Below are 19750 nucleotides of genomic sequence, written 5' to 3'. Positions count from 1 at the left end.
AAAGGAAAGAATAAAGGAGAGAAAAATAAACAACATGAAGAGTTTAAAGTGGTTCAGCGTACAATGTGTATGCCTACGTCCACGACTACAGTAAGAAGTATTTTTATTTTTTGTGTATATCAAGCTTTACAAAAGGTCTCTTATATAGCAAAATAAATAACCATATCTTACAATCATAAGCGATGTGAGACTAAATCAAGCACCATAATGCTAACAATTCTCTCACTTGGGGTTTGATTTACATTTCCACCTAGTGTAATACTTTCATTATTAATTTTCTTAAAGGCCAATTGAGGCAATGCAAAGCCTCAACTTAGTTGTTGTGACAATCTTGGTCAACATATCAGTTGGATTCTCTACACTCAAAATCTTCAACAAAAACAAGTCTCCATCATTTATCAAGTTTATGATAAAAAGATACTTCAATTCAATGTGCTTGCATCTAGAATAAAGAATTGAATTTTTACCAAGACAAATAACACTTTGATTATTACTGAACAACAGAGAGTCTTCTTGCTCTTTTCCTAATTATTTTAAAAGATTCTTCAACCATATCATTTTCTTTGCTGCTTCTACGATAACTACATACTCAGCTTCAGTGGTTGAGAAGGAAACTCTTCCTTGAAGTTTAGACTTCCAACTGATAGTTGTACCACCCAATGTAAAAATGTAACCTGTTGTGATCTTTCTACCATCCAAATCATCTCCCAAATCTACATCACAAAACCCATGTAAAGTGAGATTAATTCTTCTAAAATAAAATACATCTTTGAAGTGTCATTCAAATATCTTAATATCCATTTCACGCCTTCCTAATGCTCTCTTCTGGGATTTGATAGAAACCTACTCACAACTCCCACTACATGTGCTATGTTAGGTTTGGTGCAAACCATAACATACATCAAACTCCCTACTGTAGATGCATATGACACTTTAGACATGTGACTTTCTTCTTTCTCTATCTAAGAAGATTGCCTTTTTCAAAACTTTAAATGAGTTCCCAAAGGTGTATTCATAGTTTTAACATCTCCAACATTAAACTTGCTAAGCAATTTTTCTATATATTTTTCCTGAGATAAGTTCAGAATACCTTCAGATCTATCCCCAGACAATTATTTCTTCATTTCAAAATTTTCTGACGATTATTTCTTCATCCTGTTAATTTCTGTCATATTAGCACCAACAATCAACATGTCGTCAACATACAAGGCAATAATGATATAGTTGTCAAAATATTTCTTCACGTAACAACAATGATCTTCTTCACATTTGTGAAATCCTGAGTTTCTCATAAACTCATTAAACTTCTTGTACCATTATTTCATTGCTTGTTTCAATCCATACAAACTTTTATAAAACTTGTATACAAGATTATCTTTGCCTTGTATTTCAAAACCTTTTGGTTGTGCCATAAAGACTTCTTCCTTAAGATCCCCATGTTGGAATGCACTTTTCACATCTAACTGCTCCAAATAAAGATTTTCTACAACTATTATACTCAAGATAACTCTGATGGTAGTCATCTTGACAACATGAGAGAATATTTCCGTGAAGTCAATTCCATGTCTTTGTTGGAACCCTTTCACTACGAGTCTAGACTTATATCTTTTGTTGCCATGTGGTTCTTCTTTTAACCGATAGATCCACATGTTTCGTAAAACATTTTTTCCTACTGGTAGCTTGGTTAAAGACCATGTTTTATTCTTCTGAAGAGATTTTATCTCATCTTCCATTGTTAGCTCCCACTTAATAGATTCATCTCCTGGCATAGTCTCAACAAAATGCTCTAACTCACCAACATCATTCAACAACAAGTAATGCAATGAAGAATAATACCTTTGTGGTGCTACAATTGTTCGACTTGATCTTCTAATTAAGACTTTATGAGTTACTATCTCTACAATTTGTTTAGGTTTTGACTTAGGCTTTGAATCAAGCTTTACTTCTGTATTCTGCCTTTTGTTGACTACATCACTTTATGAATTTTCTTCTAATGATACCTACTCTGGCTATTTATTTACATTGCAAATTCTAGTGTCTTATCATTATAGAACATGTTTTCATTAAAAGTAACATTTTTACTTTTAAGAATTTTCTTGTTTTGCTCATCCCAAAACTTGTAGCCATACATGTCAGATCTATAACCAATGAAATAACATCGCTTTGTCTTAAGGTCTAGTTTATCTCTACTATTAGAGTCTAACAAAATATATGAAGGACAGCCAAAAACTTTCATATGTGAAAGGTTTACCTCATTTCCAAACCATACTTCTTCAAGCAATTGATAGCCTAAAGGAATTGATGGTCCACTATTGATGAGATAGGCTGTTGTGCTTATTACGTCTGCCCAATATACCTTGGGTAATCCTGACTGAATTCTCATACATCTTGCTATCTCATTTAAGGTTCTGTTCATTCTTTCTGCCACACTGTTTTGTTCTGGTGTTCCTAGAACCATCTTGATCATTCTGATCCTGTTCTTTGAACAAAACTCATTAAATTGACTACTATCATATTTTCCACCATTATTAGACTTCAAACATTTAAACTTTAAACTTGTTTGAGTCTCAACCTCCTTTTTCCACCTTTTAAACACAAGAAACACATTAGATTTATTTTTAAGAAAATAGACCTATACCTTTCTCGTAGAGTCATCAATGAAGGTTACATAATATTGTGAATCTCCAAGGGATTTCACTGGAGCTGACCCCCAAACATCTGTATGCACTAGTTCTAGTCTTTCAACTTTAGTCGAGTTAATTGTTTTGGAGAAGTTAACCTTTTTCTGCTTTCCAAAGATACAATGTTCGCAAGGTCCAACGTCAATATGCTTCAAGTTATGTATTTTACCTTTTGAGAACATGAGCTTCATTCCTTTTTCACTCATATGCCCAATCATTTGATGCCACAAAAAGGAATTGTTGCCAACTTCTTCAATTGATATCATATCCTCATTTGTAATCATGTAAAGAGATCATTGCTTCTTTCCACGAGCAACAACAAAATTACCTTTCATTACCTTCCAATGTCCATCTCCAAAAGTGGTGTAATGTCCCTCATCATCCAACTGCCCTATAGATATTAAGTGTCTCTTTAAAGCAGGAATATGTCTAACATTATTCAAAGTCCACATGCTTCCATTAGAGGTTCTGATATTAATATCACCTCTTCCTATATATCAAGAGATTTTCCATCTACAAAGTAGACCTTCCCAAACTTTCCTGAAACATAGCTAGATAATAGTTCTAAGGAATGTGTAGTATGAAATGACGCAGTTGAGTCCATAATCCACGAGTCAATAGAACTATCTAAACTACATAATAGTGCATATTCAATTTCATCAATTATTGCATTTGTTGATTGATCATCATCTTGCTTCTTCTTGTTGTTATTATGCTTCCTTGGAGCCCTACATTGATTTGTAAAGTGACCCATTTTCTAACAATTCCAACAAGTGATATCATTCCAGAACTTTGGTTGTGATCTCCCTCTAGACTTTGATCTCCCTCGACCTTGATTACGACCTTTCTGACTACTTCTTCTCGTAGTTTCAGTACTCAATGCTAAACCAGAATTATAACTGGAAGATTCCCCTGAACTTTTCTTGCGAACATCTTCGCTTAAGATCAAGTCGCGGATGTTATCAAGCTTCAACTTGCTATTACTTGCAAAATTACTAATTGTAATAACAATTACACTCTAACTTTTTGGAAGAGATGATAATAAAATTAATGCTTTCACCTCATCATAAAATGTTATCTACACTGATGTGAACTGCGTAATAATTGTATTAAATTCACTAATATGATTAGTAACCGAGTTACCTTCACCCATTTTTAGGTTGACTAGCCTGCAAATCAAATACACTTTATTGGCTGCAGAAGGCTTTTCATACATATTTGACAACACCTACATCAAATCTATGACTGTTTTCTTGTTCATGACGTTGAACGCAATATTCTTGGCTAATGTCAACTGGATCACACCAAGTGTTTGCCGATCTAACAACTCCCATTCTAACTGCTCCATGTCAGTTGGCTTTTGCCCTGTTAAGGATCGATACAACTTCAGATATAGGTAATCCTCTATTTGCATCTTCCAGAACCCGAAGTCACTGCCATCAAACTTCGCAATCCTCACCTTCCCTTCTTCCAATGCCATTGCTCTTGTTGCTTTTGAAGAAGCTTCCCTTCTTCCAATGCCATTGCTCTTGTTGCTTTTGAAGAAAGCTCCTATTACCTTTGACGAAAATTCCTGATGCTATTGACAAAAGCTCCCACTAATATTTTCTGATGGATTTGGTATATCAGACAATGCTGTAATCACAAATCATACTAAGAAAAATGACTCTTGATATCAATTGTTAGGAACAAGGCAATAAAGGAAAGAATAAAGGAGAGAAAAATAAACGACACAAAGAATTTAGCATGGTTCGGCATATAATGTGTATGTCCACGTCCACAACTACACTGAAAAGTATTTTTATTTGTAGTGTATATCAAACTTTACAAAAGGTCTCTTATATAGTAAAATAGAGAACCACATCTCACAATCCTAAGCAATGTGAGCCTAAATCAAACACCATAATACTAAGACTAATTTAATATGCTTTCTAACTATTTGCAAACCACTTGAGACTTCTAATATAATATGCTTTCTAACTAAAGTTGTCTTATTGCTTAATTTTACTGCGTAACGAATTCCCTGGTGAATAAATTCGTTCATGTTCACAATCACGCGACATCACGCTACATTGCCTGATATTTGTTTTTTTAAATTCAATAATGCACAAGCCCACTCACTCCAGTCCATAGTTTCTTGGTGTCCATCACAGGTGCAATTCCATAAAAAAGTTAAGTTTTATGTACTAATAAATTTGATTATATTGACTTTTATTAATTATATTTTTAGTGTCAATATGTGTTTCTCTGACTTTGCTCTCCCCTTCAAACTTAATATTAAATTTGATTATGTAATTAACTTTTTATTAATTAATGAGATTCGTATGTTAAATAAATTAATTGCCTCATATTATATTAATTAATAAGTATATAATTTTTAAGGTTAACGGTCCCAACTATTTTATCCAGTGACTATGGCTGCTGCATGGGAAACTAATTTGAAATATTCTTCTTCAAGATTAATTTGTTAATTGGTATTAAAGACGTTAAAAATTAATTCTGTGCGGTTTTGTCCAATAGTGTAGTCGTTACATAATGACTTCATTTTATTTAAGATGCTCTTTTAACTAAAGTCGCATATATGGATCATGATTTCTAATTTAAAAAACAAAAACTATATGAAGAATGCACAACTTTCATGGGTATTTATGACTTCAGTAGATTTAATTTGAGAAAAGTCATGAACAAATCTATCGACTTCGTTTCATCTTCTTTTTTCAGTTAGGCCATTTTAAAGTATTTTTTTTTGTATAGGACCCCACTTCTGTTAATGAAGTCGTTTGTCCCATGCATGACTTACAAAAAATCTTTAATATTTTTGAAAACTGTCCATTTTCCATTTTCGTTATTTATGTGTAAAATCACACCCATTTGGTAAAAAAATTGAAGAATCCATGGAGTTGTGAGAATTTATGTTTGCAAATATAAGGACGTGAATCATAATCTTCTCTTTATGTATAGGAACTTATTTGCTAATTCCATCACGAATGGCTTGTAAGTTAGCATTTTTCTACATTATAATTTTTCATTTCCCTTGTGCGATTTATATTAAATTGATCTTAATCGAAATATGTTAATGGCATTATTTCCCTTCATCATTGTCTTAGAGGAGAAGATGCTTGTTTGGAAGGTCATACATGTTCCAAAAGTAAGTTTTCTTGTGGAGAATTTTCAACTGAGTGCTTTTACATTTTAATTTTACGTTTTCTTAAGTATATTTTGAAAGTATTCCTAAAAATGCATAGCAACATGTGTAGATTGAAATTTATCTTAGTTTTTTCTCTTTCCATATTGATACCTCATTTATCTTATTTTGTTAATAAATAAGTTTTAAAAAATAATATAGTAAGAATTTCAATTTTTTGATGGCATGAAATAACTAGGATAATACTTTTATTGTTGTTAACCATCTAGAAGTATTAAGGAGAAAAAGATATAAACTAGTTCATTAAATTAAATGTATCATTTACCAAAAAGAGAAAGTTATACATATATACACTTTGGAATTACTTAATAGCTATGCTAAATGTCCCATACGGTAGATAATTTATATACATTATGTTTATAATGCTCCTCAATAAAAAAAATTCAAAATAAATTTATAATTTATATATCATCTAGAAGAATATAAACAACATATACGTATACTCAATTAATTAGTTTTCTATTTTTAACTCCAGCTTTCAATAAAATAATTATGTTCCTCTTACAATTGTTTATTCCTACTCTCGAGCACTCTCTAATCCTTACAATATATAATAATAACCATCAAATTGAACAAAAAGGAAAACAAAATTATTGGTTATATATAATATCTATTATATCCAATTATATTTTTCTCTAATATCTCCTCAAGTTGGAGAATAAATGTTGATAATACCCAACTTCCTAATAAAATGCGACAATAATAATAATGGCCTCAATGAATATATTAGTTATTTAGTAATCGATTCTAACATGAATGATAGTTAAGAGTTTCTTTTAAACAAATTGACGAACATTTATATGTTTGGACATTGTTGTGTCAATGTAAGTGGAAGAGCATTGTTGTGTATGACAAATTTGTTATAGTAGAAGAGCATTGTTGTGTCAATTTGAAACATTAAAATGTTTCAATAACCATTATAGTCATACTTCACTAGCCACCGAAGATAAAACAAATATTTTGTTTCTATTGAATGCTTACATTAACTTGTTTTACAAAATTTCCAAGAAATGAGAGAATTACCAAGGAAAATACATCAAAACTCTGTGGTTAATATCTTGCATCTAAATAGTTGTCCCAATATGCATAGTTGTCCCAATATGCATAATAGTATGCTAAAAGACAAAAAATGTTGTTGGCTAGAAAAAGACATTGGTCTAAAATGGACTTCAACTACTATAAAAGGTGATGAGCTTTAGTTTAATATGTTTTTACTAAATTCTCCATATATGTATTATATGAGCTTGTGAATTGGAAAGGTAATGTCAGGTATGGAAACGGTCAAATACATCAGACTTCCAATTAATCTTGTATATGCAAAGTGATTTTCAATAAGGTCACCATTGTTGATGTTAAGTTTAAATTGGAATTCATATGTAATGTAGTTGGTTTTCTAACCAAACAAAGATAAAGTATACTTTCTCAAATCCAAAGAGACACCCTTGTTGAATTTGGTAATTTTCAAGCCTAAAAGGTATTGGAGAAAACCAAGGATCTTTAGTTTCAACAAGGAACCATATTTCAATTGTAAGTTGTTAATTCAAGACGAATCAAGGCCTACTAGGATGATGTCATCTACATAGACCAACACAATGACCAATTGGAACCATGAGTGAATAAAGAGTAATCATTTTTAGATTGTATAAAGTTATGTTACAATAATATTGAGGAGAACTTGTAGAACCATTATTTATACACTTATCTCAATGGTGTAAACCTTAAAATGTTGGAGATCAACTCAAGAGGTGTTGGAAAAGCAAAACTCCATGAAAATAGTAATAGTTTTAAAAGCAAAGATAGGCTTGGTTATAACATGTGATTTTTAATATAATGAAGAGAATAATAAAAACAAGTACAAAAAGGAAACTAAAAGTGGATCAAGATAAAATATGTAAGAAGAATACTTGACAAAAATTCTCAAGATACAAACTGAAACAAGAGAAGAAAACTCTTTATAACTCTCAAAATCTCTCAAAGATAACTTTATTCAATCTCAAGGTGTGTTTTTACAAATGGAGGAAGGTCATAGTTATAATAGAGGAGCTTAACCTATGGGAGGGGAAAGACAATAAAATATAGCTAACTTGGTAAATCAAGAGTTAAGTCCCTTAAACATGATTAAAAAAACCTAACCCCTCCTTAAAATTAAGGGATGCACAAGGGTAGTACCTTGAATCTTGGGAGTGTTAGAATAGTTAGGCCAATTCTTCTCAAACAAAGAGAGGGGGGAGGGGGGTTGAATTGGTTTTAGCAAATTTTGATCAATTTAATCTTTTCAAACCATTTTCAAAAGAATAGCTTGTTAAAACAATTACAACAATGTGCTTGAATGCTTAAGGTGTTGGATTGTTTATACCATGACTAAAATAAGGACAGGAAAGATAGAACACTCACACAAGAGATTTATACTAATTCTATTCATTAGAATCTACATCCAATTTCTCCTAGCAAACCACAACTAAAGAGCCTTTTTGACCATGCAAAGATTTACAAAAACACTTGGAAAATCTTAACTCTAAGACAAGAAAAACACTTAAGCATGGCTATACACACACTTGCGTCAAACACAATGACTTTCACAATGAGTTTCAATAAAGAACAGAATACAAATTCACAAATCAGTAATCATATTGAATACATTTGTTCAATTTTGATCTTCCTTCATCTTGCCAAGCCAAAATCCATGTAATTGATTCCAATCTTGAGAGATCTTAATGAACTTCAACTATTCCCTTCAATGTGCTCCAAGAGTGCTTTCTCTAAATCTTTTCCATAATTCAATTGCTCAACCACGTAATGACATAATACTAGTTTTCATGTTTAAAAGCATGTGTTGAGAATTTTAATTGATTATATTAATTTTGTAATTGATTAGGTTTCTAATCAATTAAATTATTAACCTAACTGATTAATTATTTAGTTTTTAGCTACCTTTTGTACCATATTGATTCATAATATACTATACACATGTTAAGGTGATTATGTATTTGTTCTACTTTGGCCTAATTCTAATTTACCTTGATTTCTATTCTAAACATAGGAAGATATGCATGGCATGGTTCATTTTCCTATTTCTGGAAACCATCAAAATCACAACTTGGCCATACAAACAGAAACATACAGACAACACTCCTAGTCCAATGCCCTAGGGGCGAAAATCTCATCTGTTTTTAATGATGGCCGAAACAACTTTGTAGAGAAATCAAAGACCATGCAAAACGCATAACAACTTAACATTATACACATAGTAGAACACACAAAACAGCGCGCACACACACACACACACACACACACACACTTCTCCCCCCTTTTGGATATTAGCAAAATAAGGGAATAAAAGTGAAAACTATGCAGACCGATGAGACATATTCAGTACCAATACCATAAATATTTGTTTAGACAAAGATGTAGCATTCCAAGGACATACAAAATACAAAACATGTATGCAACAATCAACTCATACATCATACAGACTAAAGAGATACCCTACATAAGCTATTAGAATTAGATCAGGCAATGTTCATATTAACAACAAATTAAGCCAAAATGAAAGCAAAAGAAGAAGGAAAACAAGATTAAAACTCTAATCAACCATACATTTCATCTTATGTAGATCCCTCCTTATCATCAGTCGTGGCAGCGACATATTCATATTCTTCTTCCTCATAGGCATGCTTTGCATTCGTATTTTCGTTTCCTTCAGTATCATTATCAAGATGAACTCCCCGTCATCCTCATCAATATTCTGATGTTGCAACAGTTTGGTGACCTTGACATCCAGCTTCTTGATAAAATTTGTGAGAGCAGCCAGGTACTACATCATACCGTGCTTAAAAGGATTCTTTGGCTTGACACCAAACATGGGCTTTGTTGTTGAAACATCAGTGGAGAGTGGTGGAATGTCCTCCAGAACCTCATGAGGGTCATCTTTTAAGGGCCACACTTTGTCAAAAAGAAATATCCCTATATGGTGAAGGGCAATGACTTCAATGATGTTGTTGTGGTTAAGATCCATGCAAGCTTCTTTTGTGAAATCCAATTTGTAATATTCAAAGACCTTAGACAGAAATAAACCATATGGCAGTGGGTATAAAGGTAGTCTAATGGCTTTCAAGATTGTATCACTGGTGAGTGTTAGGACTCCAGCAAGTGTACCAGGTTGTGCAAGTAGTAACCGGTAAGACTGAGATATCATTTCCTAAGAGACTCATGTATACTAAAATAATTGTGCAATTAATGACTAATTTAAACTAAAGAATGAAACCATAATTTTGAGTTTCATGTAAGAAAGTAATTTTGCATAAATGATTAAAATTGAACTTTGGAAGTTTAAGGCACTTAGTGAATGGAAAATATTAGAAATGATATGAATTGATATTGTCGAGGTTAGAATTCACCAACAATGCTCTCATGCAACTACAGTTTTACATTCTCTACATCAATATGCTACTGTCAACCCACATATATACTCAAACCCTAATTCCTTAGTGGAATGAGCCTAAATTTCCTTATTAAGAGTCAATCCCTTGAACTCTTAATAAACAAATCTGCATTATGCACTAGGGTTTAAGACAACCAATGGGTCAAGTCCCATTCCTAGATACAATCTTCATTGGGTTTTCTTGTTCCAATTCAAGGTTTCAAAAGATATTTCCTCACCCAATGAACCAAATATCATGCAATGGATGGTCAAATCAATGCAAGCATTAAGTGAAGAAACAAGAAGACTAGCAATTAATGAAAGATGCATATATAATCAAAAACATTTGCATTTACACAAGAGTTTTGTGGCTACATCTAACCCCAACAAAAATGGGTTTAGCTCTCTATTGTCATGGAGAGCTCAAGCTTACAAATGGAAGAAATGGAAGAAATGGAAGACAAGGGAGATACAAAAAGGAAGATGGAGTCGTTCCCACAAGCCTTGTCACACCTCCAATGATACGATCCTATCCAGGAAAGAGTATGATTGTTTTTGAATTTGAATCCTCAAGAGGCCCAACACGAATAAATTAGAGAAGAACGCAGAATAAGATAGAGATAGAGGATGCCATAATCTAGCAGATTGATAAGTCATGTGAAGATTCGCCACAAAGATATTAATCTTTGATAAGAACTAGAGGCCTAAGCCAAGAACAAAGAGAATTCTCTTTTTAATGAAATCAAATTCAAGATATGACTAAAAGTGTTTACATTATTTTTGGTACCTCTATATATAGGCACATATGTTTAAGAAAACCTAAAAACCCTACAAGAAGGCCCAAGCCCAAAACATAAGAACATAAACTAATTTATAAAAGAAAGCCCAAAGCCAAAAAACATAGAACATAACTAATTTCTAAGAAGAAACCCACAGTCTAAAAACATAAAATAATTTTCCTAAAAACTATACTTCAAATGTGCTTCAAGCCGTGATCTTCATTGTCTTTGAATTTCAGATTACTTGTAGCATCAAAAGCCTTGAATAGTTTTGATTTTTCAATCTCTTGCTCCTTGCCCTTGTCATAGGTCCTTTAAATTGTAAAGGTTCATCTTAAAGTTCTTCTTGTATGGAATCTTGGGATAGTCCTCTATCATTCCCTCCTTCTTGAAGAGAATTTGTCCTCAAATTTGTCTCACTTGAAGATTCTTTATCATCCAAGCTCTCTAAAATGAATTTCTTCGTGCCTTCCACTGCCAAAGATGATTTCCCCTCAAGAATCCAGAAGAAATGGGTTTGATTTTACCACATCAGCACAACTGCCACTCAACGCTGTCCCCGCACCGCTCAACGTCCAAAAAATGCGAACTAATTAGCGCTGGCTTCTAGCGCTCAACGCCAAAAAATGTGAACCGAATGGGGCTGAGCGCTGGCACTGAGCGTATAGAAATGCGAATCAACTATCTCTCAGCGCTGATTCTGGCGCTTAGCTCTGAAAAATGCGAGAAGAATGGCGCTAAATTTTGATTTCTGGCACTGAGCGCTGGAAAATGCAAGAGGAATGGGGCTCAACCTTGAAATGCTAAGTTCATATCTTCAAATTTGGCTTTTTCTCTTCTTTCTTATCTGGTTACCAACTCTTTGGCTTGAGATAAAAGCTTCCTATCATTAAATTGGACACAAAAATGGGGATTAATGGTATAATTAGATCTGTAACCCATATTGTATTTATTCATAAAAGTAAAGTAAAAATGAGGATTAAGTGGGTTAAAATCTCAAGAAAAGTTGATTTTGTTAGCAAAAGATAGCCAAGATAATGGTAAAAACTACATTATCAATGAGCTCTACCTAGTTGGTCTAGATTCTTGCATTCAGGGTAAACATCAAATAAATGTCTTCAAGGGTTAGTTGGACATGGTTGCTTGCCCTAAGAGCTAAGATCCATCCGATGATGAATGCAAGCACATGGTCGTTGTGTTTCATACCGCCCACCAACTTTGTAAGTGGAGCACTTTTTAAACTTTTCAGAGTGTCGTTGTAAAGACTTGTAGATAGTGAGTTTGCTTACATTTGGAGCTCTAACATGAGGTTTTTCTCCCCTTAACTTGAATCCTGCTACATACGACCGTACTAAATCATCTAAAGTAATACCGACCCCTTTCATTCTCGATATGATGATTCCATTTTCTATTCGTGCATTCGCATAGAAAACCTTGACGAGGTCGGGATAGTATGTACCTCGTATTTGCGGAACTGTTCCATAACTTGATAGGCAAACTGCTCTTGGAAGAAAAAACCAGTACTGCGGAAGAAGTTCATATCTATGTACTTTGGGTTGACTAGGTTTCGAATCCTTCAGTTGCAAAAATAGTTTGTTTGTCGCTCGTAATCACTAATTAAACCGCCAATGTTAGTAGAGCAAAAAGTTTGCTTGGTTGCCATGCGTTTGACTCATTTAGGGCATGATGAAGAAGACATCATTTGGTGGTGCACAAAGAGAAACAAAAAGATTAAAAGTTGTGGGAAGGATGAACAGGAACAAAGAAGTAACAAAGGTTAATGGCACGAGGAAAATTGAAATAGTTAATTGATGTTATTATACCAAGATTAGGGTTTTGAAAAGATTGTGAATTTTGAAAAAATTAGGGATTGACCCAATCACTTTACCAAAAAGACTTGATTCAGAAAAAAAAAAAACTTAATTTTCACATGACATTTTGTATCAGGAAAATTTAATTAATTACGTTAGTGCCAGATCTCAAAACACATAAACATAGAGATAATAGATTAGGTGATCGATTATTTCATGTAGAATTTTCAATTTTGATGCATATTTTTAGGTTGTGCATGCCAAATCAAGTATGCCTAATTCATTTCGAAGAATATCAAAAAAGTGAATGTAAAAAAGATTGGATTCATCATGGTATCCATGGGATATAACAAATATAAGGATAAATTCAGAAAAAAATCACTATTAATACCATGTTAAGGACATAAAGATATAAAATAATTCATTAAATTAAATGTGTATCTTACGAAAAAGAGAAAACTATATACAATAGTATATACACTAACAAAGTGAATAGAAAAGGAAAATAAATAACTAATTATATAATATCTATGATATTTAAAAATAAAATATGATATCTAATTATTTTAACAAGTTGCTTGAAATGTTTCATATACGCCTAGCATGCATCAACTTATAAATGATTTTTTGAATTCTTTTGCAATCTATGTTCTCTAAATCCATAAGATTGGTTTGAAGGATTTGGAAGGGAAGGTGAGAGAGGTTGTGGGTTCAACTCCATCCACTAACAATTAACATTTGTCAAAAAATAAAACAATATTATGTATGTCTTGGAATATAAAATATCAAAAACATATTATTCTTTAACTTGTTGTACTCATTTGACATTTATTTTCAATAAATGAAAATGGATAGTTGAAGAAAAAATATAAAATAAATTTTGAATAAATTTTCAGTGGTACTTTAGAGGTTAAATTCAAAAGCATCTTAAGTATTGAAAACAAGTTATAGAATTATAACAATAATCAAACAATTACACATATAAAGACTTATAATGATAAAACGATATCCTTTTAATAGATTTTTAATAAGTATTCAACACATTTATAACAATACATTATTCAGCATTTTCCTGTATAATGTATTATTTGTGACCTTCCAAAACTTCTCTTGATAGATTCATCATTCGATATGCAAAACATTGATATCACCTATCCTTTATTTTATTGCTTCTCAAATAATTACCTTTATGTCTATGTGATTTGTTTTTCTTCCACGGTATATTGGATTTTGCTCATAATAATGATCAATTAGTTATCACAATGAATAACTACAAGCTCTTATTTTTCACCAAAATCTTCAAGTATTCTCTTCTTCTAAAAATGAAATTGGTTTATCCAAACAAGAAAATTTAAATTTGACATATTTAATTACTTCATCCAAACTAATTACTTAAGAAATGAAGAGAATTCAATTACTAGGTATTTCAATTTCTTGGATTTGTTGAGATCCTTCATCCAAACACATAGTAAAAGTCAAGTTAAGTGAAAAAAAATATTATGAGGGTTTTTCACATCACCCATATTCATGATGCTCAGTCACTACTACAAAATCCCATTAACACATAGTTCAAGGTGTCTTGAACATATCTTGAGACCCTAAACATGTTACAAACACAATATTGAACCCTGAATTAGTGTGATAAAATAAATTAACAAACATGCTTTTATAGTTTATAACATCAACTTCCCTTAATTTTATTTCTTCAAATTTTCATTCACAGCCAATGGTTGATTAGTTTTATTTTACTTAAACATCCCAAAAATTCTAGATATTTTTTCAAAATATTTTTTTTACAAATAAAGAGCCCATTTTCTTGAAGAAATTCTAATCCAAGAAAACTATGCAACATGTCTAGATCGTTTATCTCATATCTATCCTTCATTTCTATTCTAAAATATTCAATCAACTTTAAACTTTTTTCTAGTAAAATTTAAGTATTCCATACCTCATTATTTGACATATAATCATTATGAAATAGCTGCCAGTGTTATTGTACTATGTTCTTGGAACTTGTTGAAACCAATAAAACTTCTTTTTTGTATTGTAAGACTTTTCTTCTTGGCCTTCAATCACAAAAACTTGAGGTCATCCAACATAGTCCTTTTGTTTGATTCTTTATATTTTAATCTTCCAAATATGTCACCTATAGAAGACTAATCAATATTTGTGATTTGTACTTTTGAGATGGTACCTTGTGTTTTGATTGAAATGTGTTTCCAACTAACTTTTCAACATTAGGTAACAAGTTTTTCCTTTGATCAAATCTTTAATCATTGATTGTATCTTTGCGAGACTTCATTTGGTTCATCAATTAAAACAATCTATTTTAGTATTCATTTTGATTTTTTTCTTTCATATTTTTCATTCTCAATCTTTGCTAAAAGATTGAAGCTTGACTACTCTTACCTTCAAACACCCTCTTAAATCTTTTTGAAGATTATTCCATACTTCTTTGGCTATTTTTGATCTTATGATCCTTGGAAACAAACTAGTAAGACTCCTCTTTGAATCATTTCAAGAATTCCAAGATTTGTAATTTTCTATATTTGAAGGCCTATTGCGCAGTTCTAGTGATTAAATCTTCATATATTTTTGTATGAACTCTAAAACATCCAAAGAGGTAAACAAAGTTTCCATTTTTCTAACCTAAAGTCGTAATGTTCTTCATATAAATTTGGATTTTGTTATAAATTGTTATCACTTTTCTTTAACTTGCTATACATATATTTGAGTTAGAATGAGTTCCTTGTTGGATAAAAATAGATAATAAAATTAATATTTGAAGGAATATAATTTAATCATCTAGATTTCTTGTTATGCTTTATATAAATTAATATTATTCTTTTTGTTCGTCATGTAGTGTTATACAATCTTCGTATAAATTGTGGTGGAAATGCGGTAACAGTCAATGGAAACACATATGATGATGATGTAGATGATGGAGATGCAACTAGATTTCTTTGGAATAGAGGGAGAAATTGGGCAGTTAGCACTACTGGTAACTTTATGAATAATAATAATTATCATGCAGGAAAGTATCTAGTCTCAAAAACATATGGGCTTTCTACGAAGAATGTTGACATGTACACGACTGCACGAGCTTCTCCCATTTCATTGACTTATTATGGATTTTGCTTGCAAAATGGAAACTATACAATATTTTTGCATTTTGCTGAAATTGTGTTCACTGATGATCAAACGTTTAACAACTTAGGAAGACGAGTATTTGACATCTACATTCAGGTATATGGTTATCATTATTTTAACCTTTATCATTGGGTTTTTTCACATATAAAATGGAAGGTTCAACATAGGCTACATTGAGAACACGTTGGATTGTTTTTATACACAAAATATCAAATTTCTTTAGACAATCAATAGCCATTTGCTACAATATTTTCAACAAGATTTGAAATATTTAAGGCTTGTAATCATCATGAAGCATTCATATTTTTTAACTAAAATGTTGTAGGGAAAACTAGTGAAAGAAAGCTTCAATATTGCAGAAGAAGCAGGAGGTAATGGTAAGCCAATCATAAAAAAATTTACTACTGTTGTGAGTAATAATACCTTGAATATACGCTTGAATTGGGCTGGAAAAGGGACAATTGCACTCCCATTTGGATCAGTATATGGTCCTCTTATATCAGCTATAACTGTGAACTCAGGTAGGTTGTTACTCTTTGTGAGTTCCATGTTGTGTCATCTTAATATTATCATCTAAGATCTTGTATAATTATCATGCAGACAATCCACCTGGAAGTAGCATATCAGTAGGCATTGTGGTTGGAATTGTGGTTGCATTGGTAGTTATTATCATCCTTTTGGTTGGTATACTTTGGTGGAAATGCTGCTTAAGAAAGAAAAGCTCCTTAGAAAGAGGTAAACTATAAAGAAATTAATTCTGTTGTCAGTATTTGGAAACATTTTGTTGAAATAAGACAATTCATTAACTTTAATCTATAAATTGTATAGTCAATGTTCACCTCATGGTTAATCACCTATTAAACATTATTACCTTTGTTTTAAAAGTTTTTTTTTATCACCAAACATTTTCATAACCTAATAAGATATGTTTGCATCTCAATATTTGATACACATTCACTAATATAATTATTTCGAGACAAGGTTAACCACATTTAGAAATCATACATGATAGTCTACATTATGAGACAAAATTAATCACTATTCGATAACTTCGTCAAACTCTTAAAACATATAAGATAATATTTAATTATAACATTCAATTATTATGTACTGCAACAGGGGACTAAGTTAACCATGTGCAATGGTTAATAACACCATTATATATCATTAAATAGATGTAAGATAATGTTGATTGTCATTAAACATTTCAATAATCTTATGGTATCATTAACTATATATACTTATAATTTTACATGAATGAAAGCAAATGTAAAAGTACATAAAGGAAATAAAATAAAAGAAACAAATGTGATGACATAATATCAAAACTTATATAAAGATCAACTACCATTGTTTTATGTTTAATTTCTTACAAAATTATCCATATTTACAAATATAGTTAACTACATGTACTTGAGTGGACTCACACAGACAAATTTCTCAAAGTATATTGCTTTTTTGCCTCGAAACATGTACATTTTTCATGTGTAAAAGTGCAAAATTAATAATGTTGAAAAAATTGTTATATATTTTCTTCTTAAGGTATATTGTATTGGTAATTTAAGACAACTAATTATCTTATAAATCACAAAGTTGCAACGTAGATTATATGTAATGTAAACATGAATTAGTTTTAGCATAAGAGGTCTCTGATATTTCTTTCTCTTTAATTAACAGAGTTAAAAGGTTTAGAATTACGAACAAGTGTATTCACTTTAAGACAAATAAAATTGGCAACAAACAACTTTGATGAGGAGAATAAGATTGGAGAAGGAGGATTTGGTCCTGTGTACAAGGTAATTTGTATATAATCTTGCATATTGATGTTTTAGAATTATTTCACAACATTCATAACATATAACATTATCCTTGAAAATTTAGGGATGTCTATCTGATGGGACACTAATAGCAGTAAAACTACTCTCTTCTAAATCAAGACAAGGGAATCGAGAGTTCTTAAATGAGATAGGAATGATTTCAGCTTTGCAACATCCTTATCTTGTTAAATTATATGGATGTTGTGTAGAGGGAAATCACCTATTGTTGGTATATGAGTATATGGAAAACAATAACCTTGCTCGTGCTTTATTTGGTAAATCTCCTTATTATATCATCAAATTTTACTTATTATCATTTATTTCATATATTAACTTATGAATATGACTATATATGGATGGTACTTTTGTCCATTTTATATCATTCTCACAAATGAAGGCCCAGAAGAACTCCAGATAAAATTGGATTGGCCAACAAGATACAAGATTTGTGTTGGTATTGCTAGAGGTTTAGCTTACCTCCATGAAGAATCAAGATTGAAGGTTGTTCACAGGGACATTAAGGCCACTAATGTATTGCTTGATAAAGATCTCAACCCAAAGATATCAGACTTTGGTTTGGCCAAACTTGACGAGGAAGAAAATACTCATATTAGCACTCGAATAGCTGGGACATAGTAAGCTCCTATGTCTTCTTTATTACTTTCATAGAAAAATAATTTTTGTGTATATCATTGTACTTTTAAGAAACGAAAAGTAAAAAGGATTTATTGATGATGTGACTAATCAAATATATTTCTTTCTTAAATTACCGACCGAAAATCTTATTGAGATAAGGGACTTGAAAGAAAGAGAAAGGATTATTATGTCATGCAACTAATAAAAATTTTCATTTGTATTATATAGTGGATATATGGCTCCAGAATATGCCATGCATGGTTATTTGACTGATAAAGCAGATGTCTATAGTTTTGGAATTGTTGTCTTGGAAATTATAAATGGAAGGAACAATACCATTCATCGACAAAAAGAAGAATCGTTCTCAATTCTTGATTGGGTAAGTACTCTCAAGTTCTTCATTGGGTAGAAAAAATATGTTTCACTAGTTGGTTCTTTTGAAGTTTGATTTATTTGGAATGAAATTCGTCTTTATACTATTTTGTTTTACAGGCACATATGTTGAAAGAGAAATGTGATCTAATGGAGCTAGTGGATAGAAGATTGGGTTCAGACTTTAACAAAGAAGAGGTATTGGTGATGATAAAAGTGGCTCTATTATGCACTCAAGTGACTACAACACTGAGGCCAACAATGTCATCAGTAGTAAGCATATTGGAAGGAAAAAGTGTTGCTGAGGAAGTGGTTACAGAAGCAAGTGAGCTATTGGATGAGAAAAAGATGGATGCAATGAGAACATTTTACAATCAGCTACATATAGAAGTGCCATGGACTGCTTCATCTACATCTGCGTCAGATCTCTATCCCACACATCTTGATTCATCTTTTTTGGACAAGAGAAATCATCTCTAAAGAAAAATTCCTACCACGTCATGACAGTCTCTAAATTTGCAACATCAACAAAACATTTTCATATTGTAATGTCTTTTCCTAATAAAACCAGTTATCATTCTACTATCTAGCTTCTGTTCATTTTAACTCAAATAATTTTAATTTGTGGCTACAACATAAATACTTTTAATAATAATATTTTTGTATGGAGCATTATTAGGAAATGTTTAAAATTTATTTTAAGAATGAGTAAGTGTTTTATAATCATGAGTTTAATTATTTTATTGTAAGGAAGCCATCATGTTGAACAATTTTTTTTTCATTTCAAAGTTGTATTTTGCATTATTTTGTACAATTTAGTTTATCGTCTTATTCAAGTAGTGTATGGAAATCATTTTCTTGTTAGTTTAGTAATTGATG

The 19750-nt window shown here is 31.5% G+C and overlaps 1 protein-coding gene across 3 annotated transcripts in view; it reads left to right on the top strand.

Annotated features, from left to right (window-relative positions):
* The window catches only part of LOC114183963 (probable leucine-rich repeat receptor-like serine/threonine-protein kinase At3g14840), a 37961-nt gene extending 18414 nt beyond the window's left edge, over positions 1 to 19547 (top strand). For 2 of the 3 annotated variants that reach the window (XM_028071175.1, XM_028071174.1), the window contains 10 exons: positions 5643 to 5675; positions 5789 to 5829; positions 15760 to 16142; positions 16372 to 16567; positions 16647 to 16781; positions 17724 to 17842; positions 17928 to 18138; positions 18261 to 18498; positions 18728 to 18878; positions 18992 to 19547. In XM_028071175.1, the coding sequence (XP_027926976.1) occupies positions 5643 to 5675; positions 5789 to 5829; positions 15760 to 16142; positions 16372 to 16567; positions 16647 to 16781; positions 17724 to 17842; positions 17928 to 18138; positions 18261 to 18498; positions 18728 to 18878; positions 18992 to 19351 (1867 nt within the window). In that variant the 3' untranslated portion in view covers positions 19352 to 19547. The remainder of the gene's footprint in view (positions 1 to 5642; positions 5676 to 5788; positions 5830 to 15759; positions 16143 to 16371; positions 16568 to 16646; positions 16782 to 17723; positions 17843 to 17927; positions 18139 to 18260; positions 18499 to 18727; positions 18879 to 18991) is intronic. The other variant, XM_028071176.1, reaches the window with a different exon arrangement.
* The last annotated feature ends 203 nt before the right edge of the window (positions 19548 to 19750 follow it).

Source organism: Vigna unguiculata, chromosome 5, assembly GCF_004118075.2.
Source record: "Vigna unguiculata cultivar IT97K-499-35 chromosome 5, ASM411807v1, whole genome shotgun sequence".
NCBI classification, from domain to species: Eukaryota; Viridiplantae; Streptophyta; class Magnoliopsida; order Fabales; family Fabaceae; genus Vigna; species Vigna unguiculata.
This window is presented reverse-complemented; position numbering and strand designations above follow the sequence as displayed.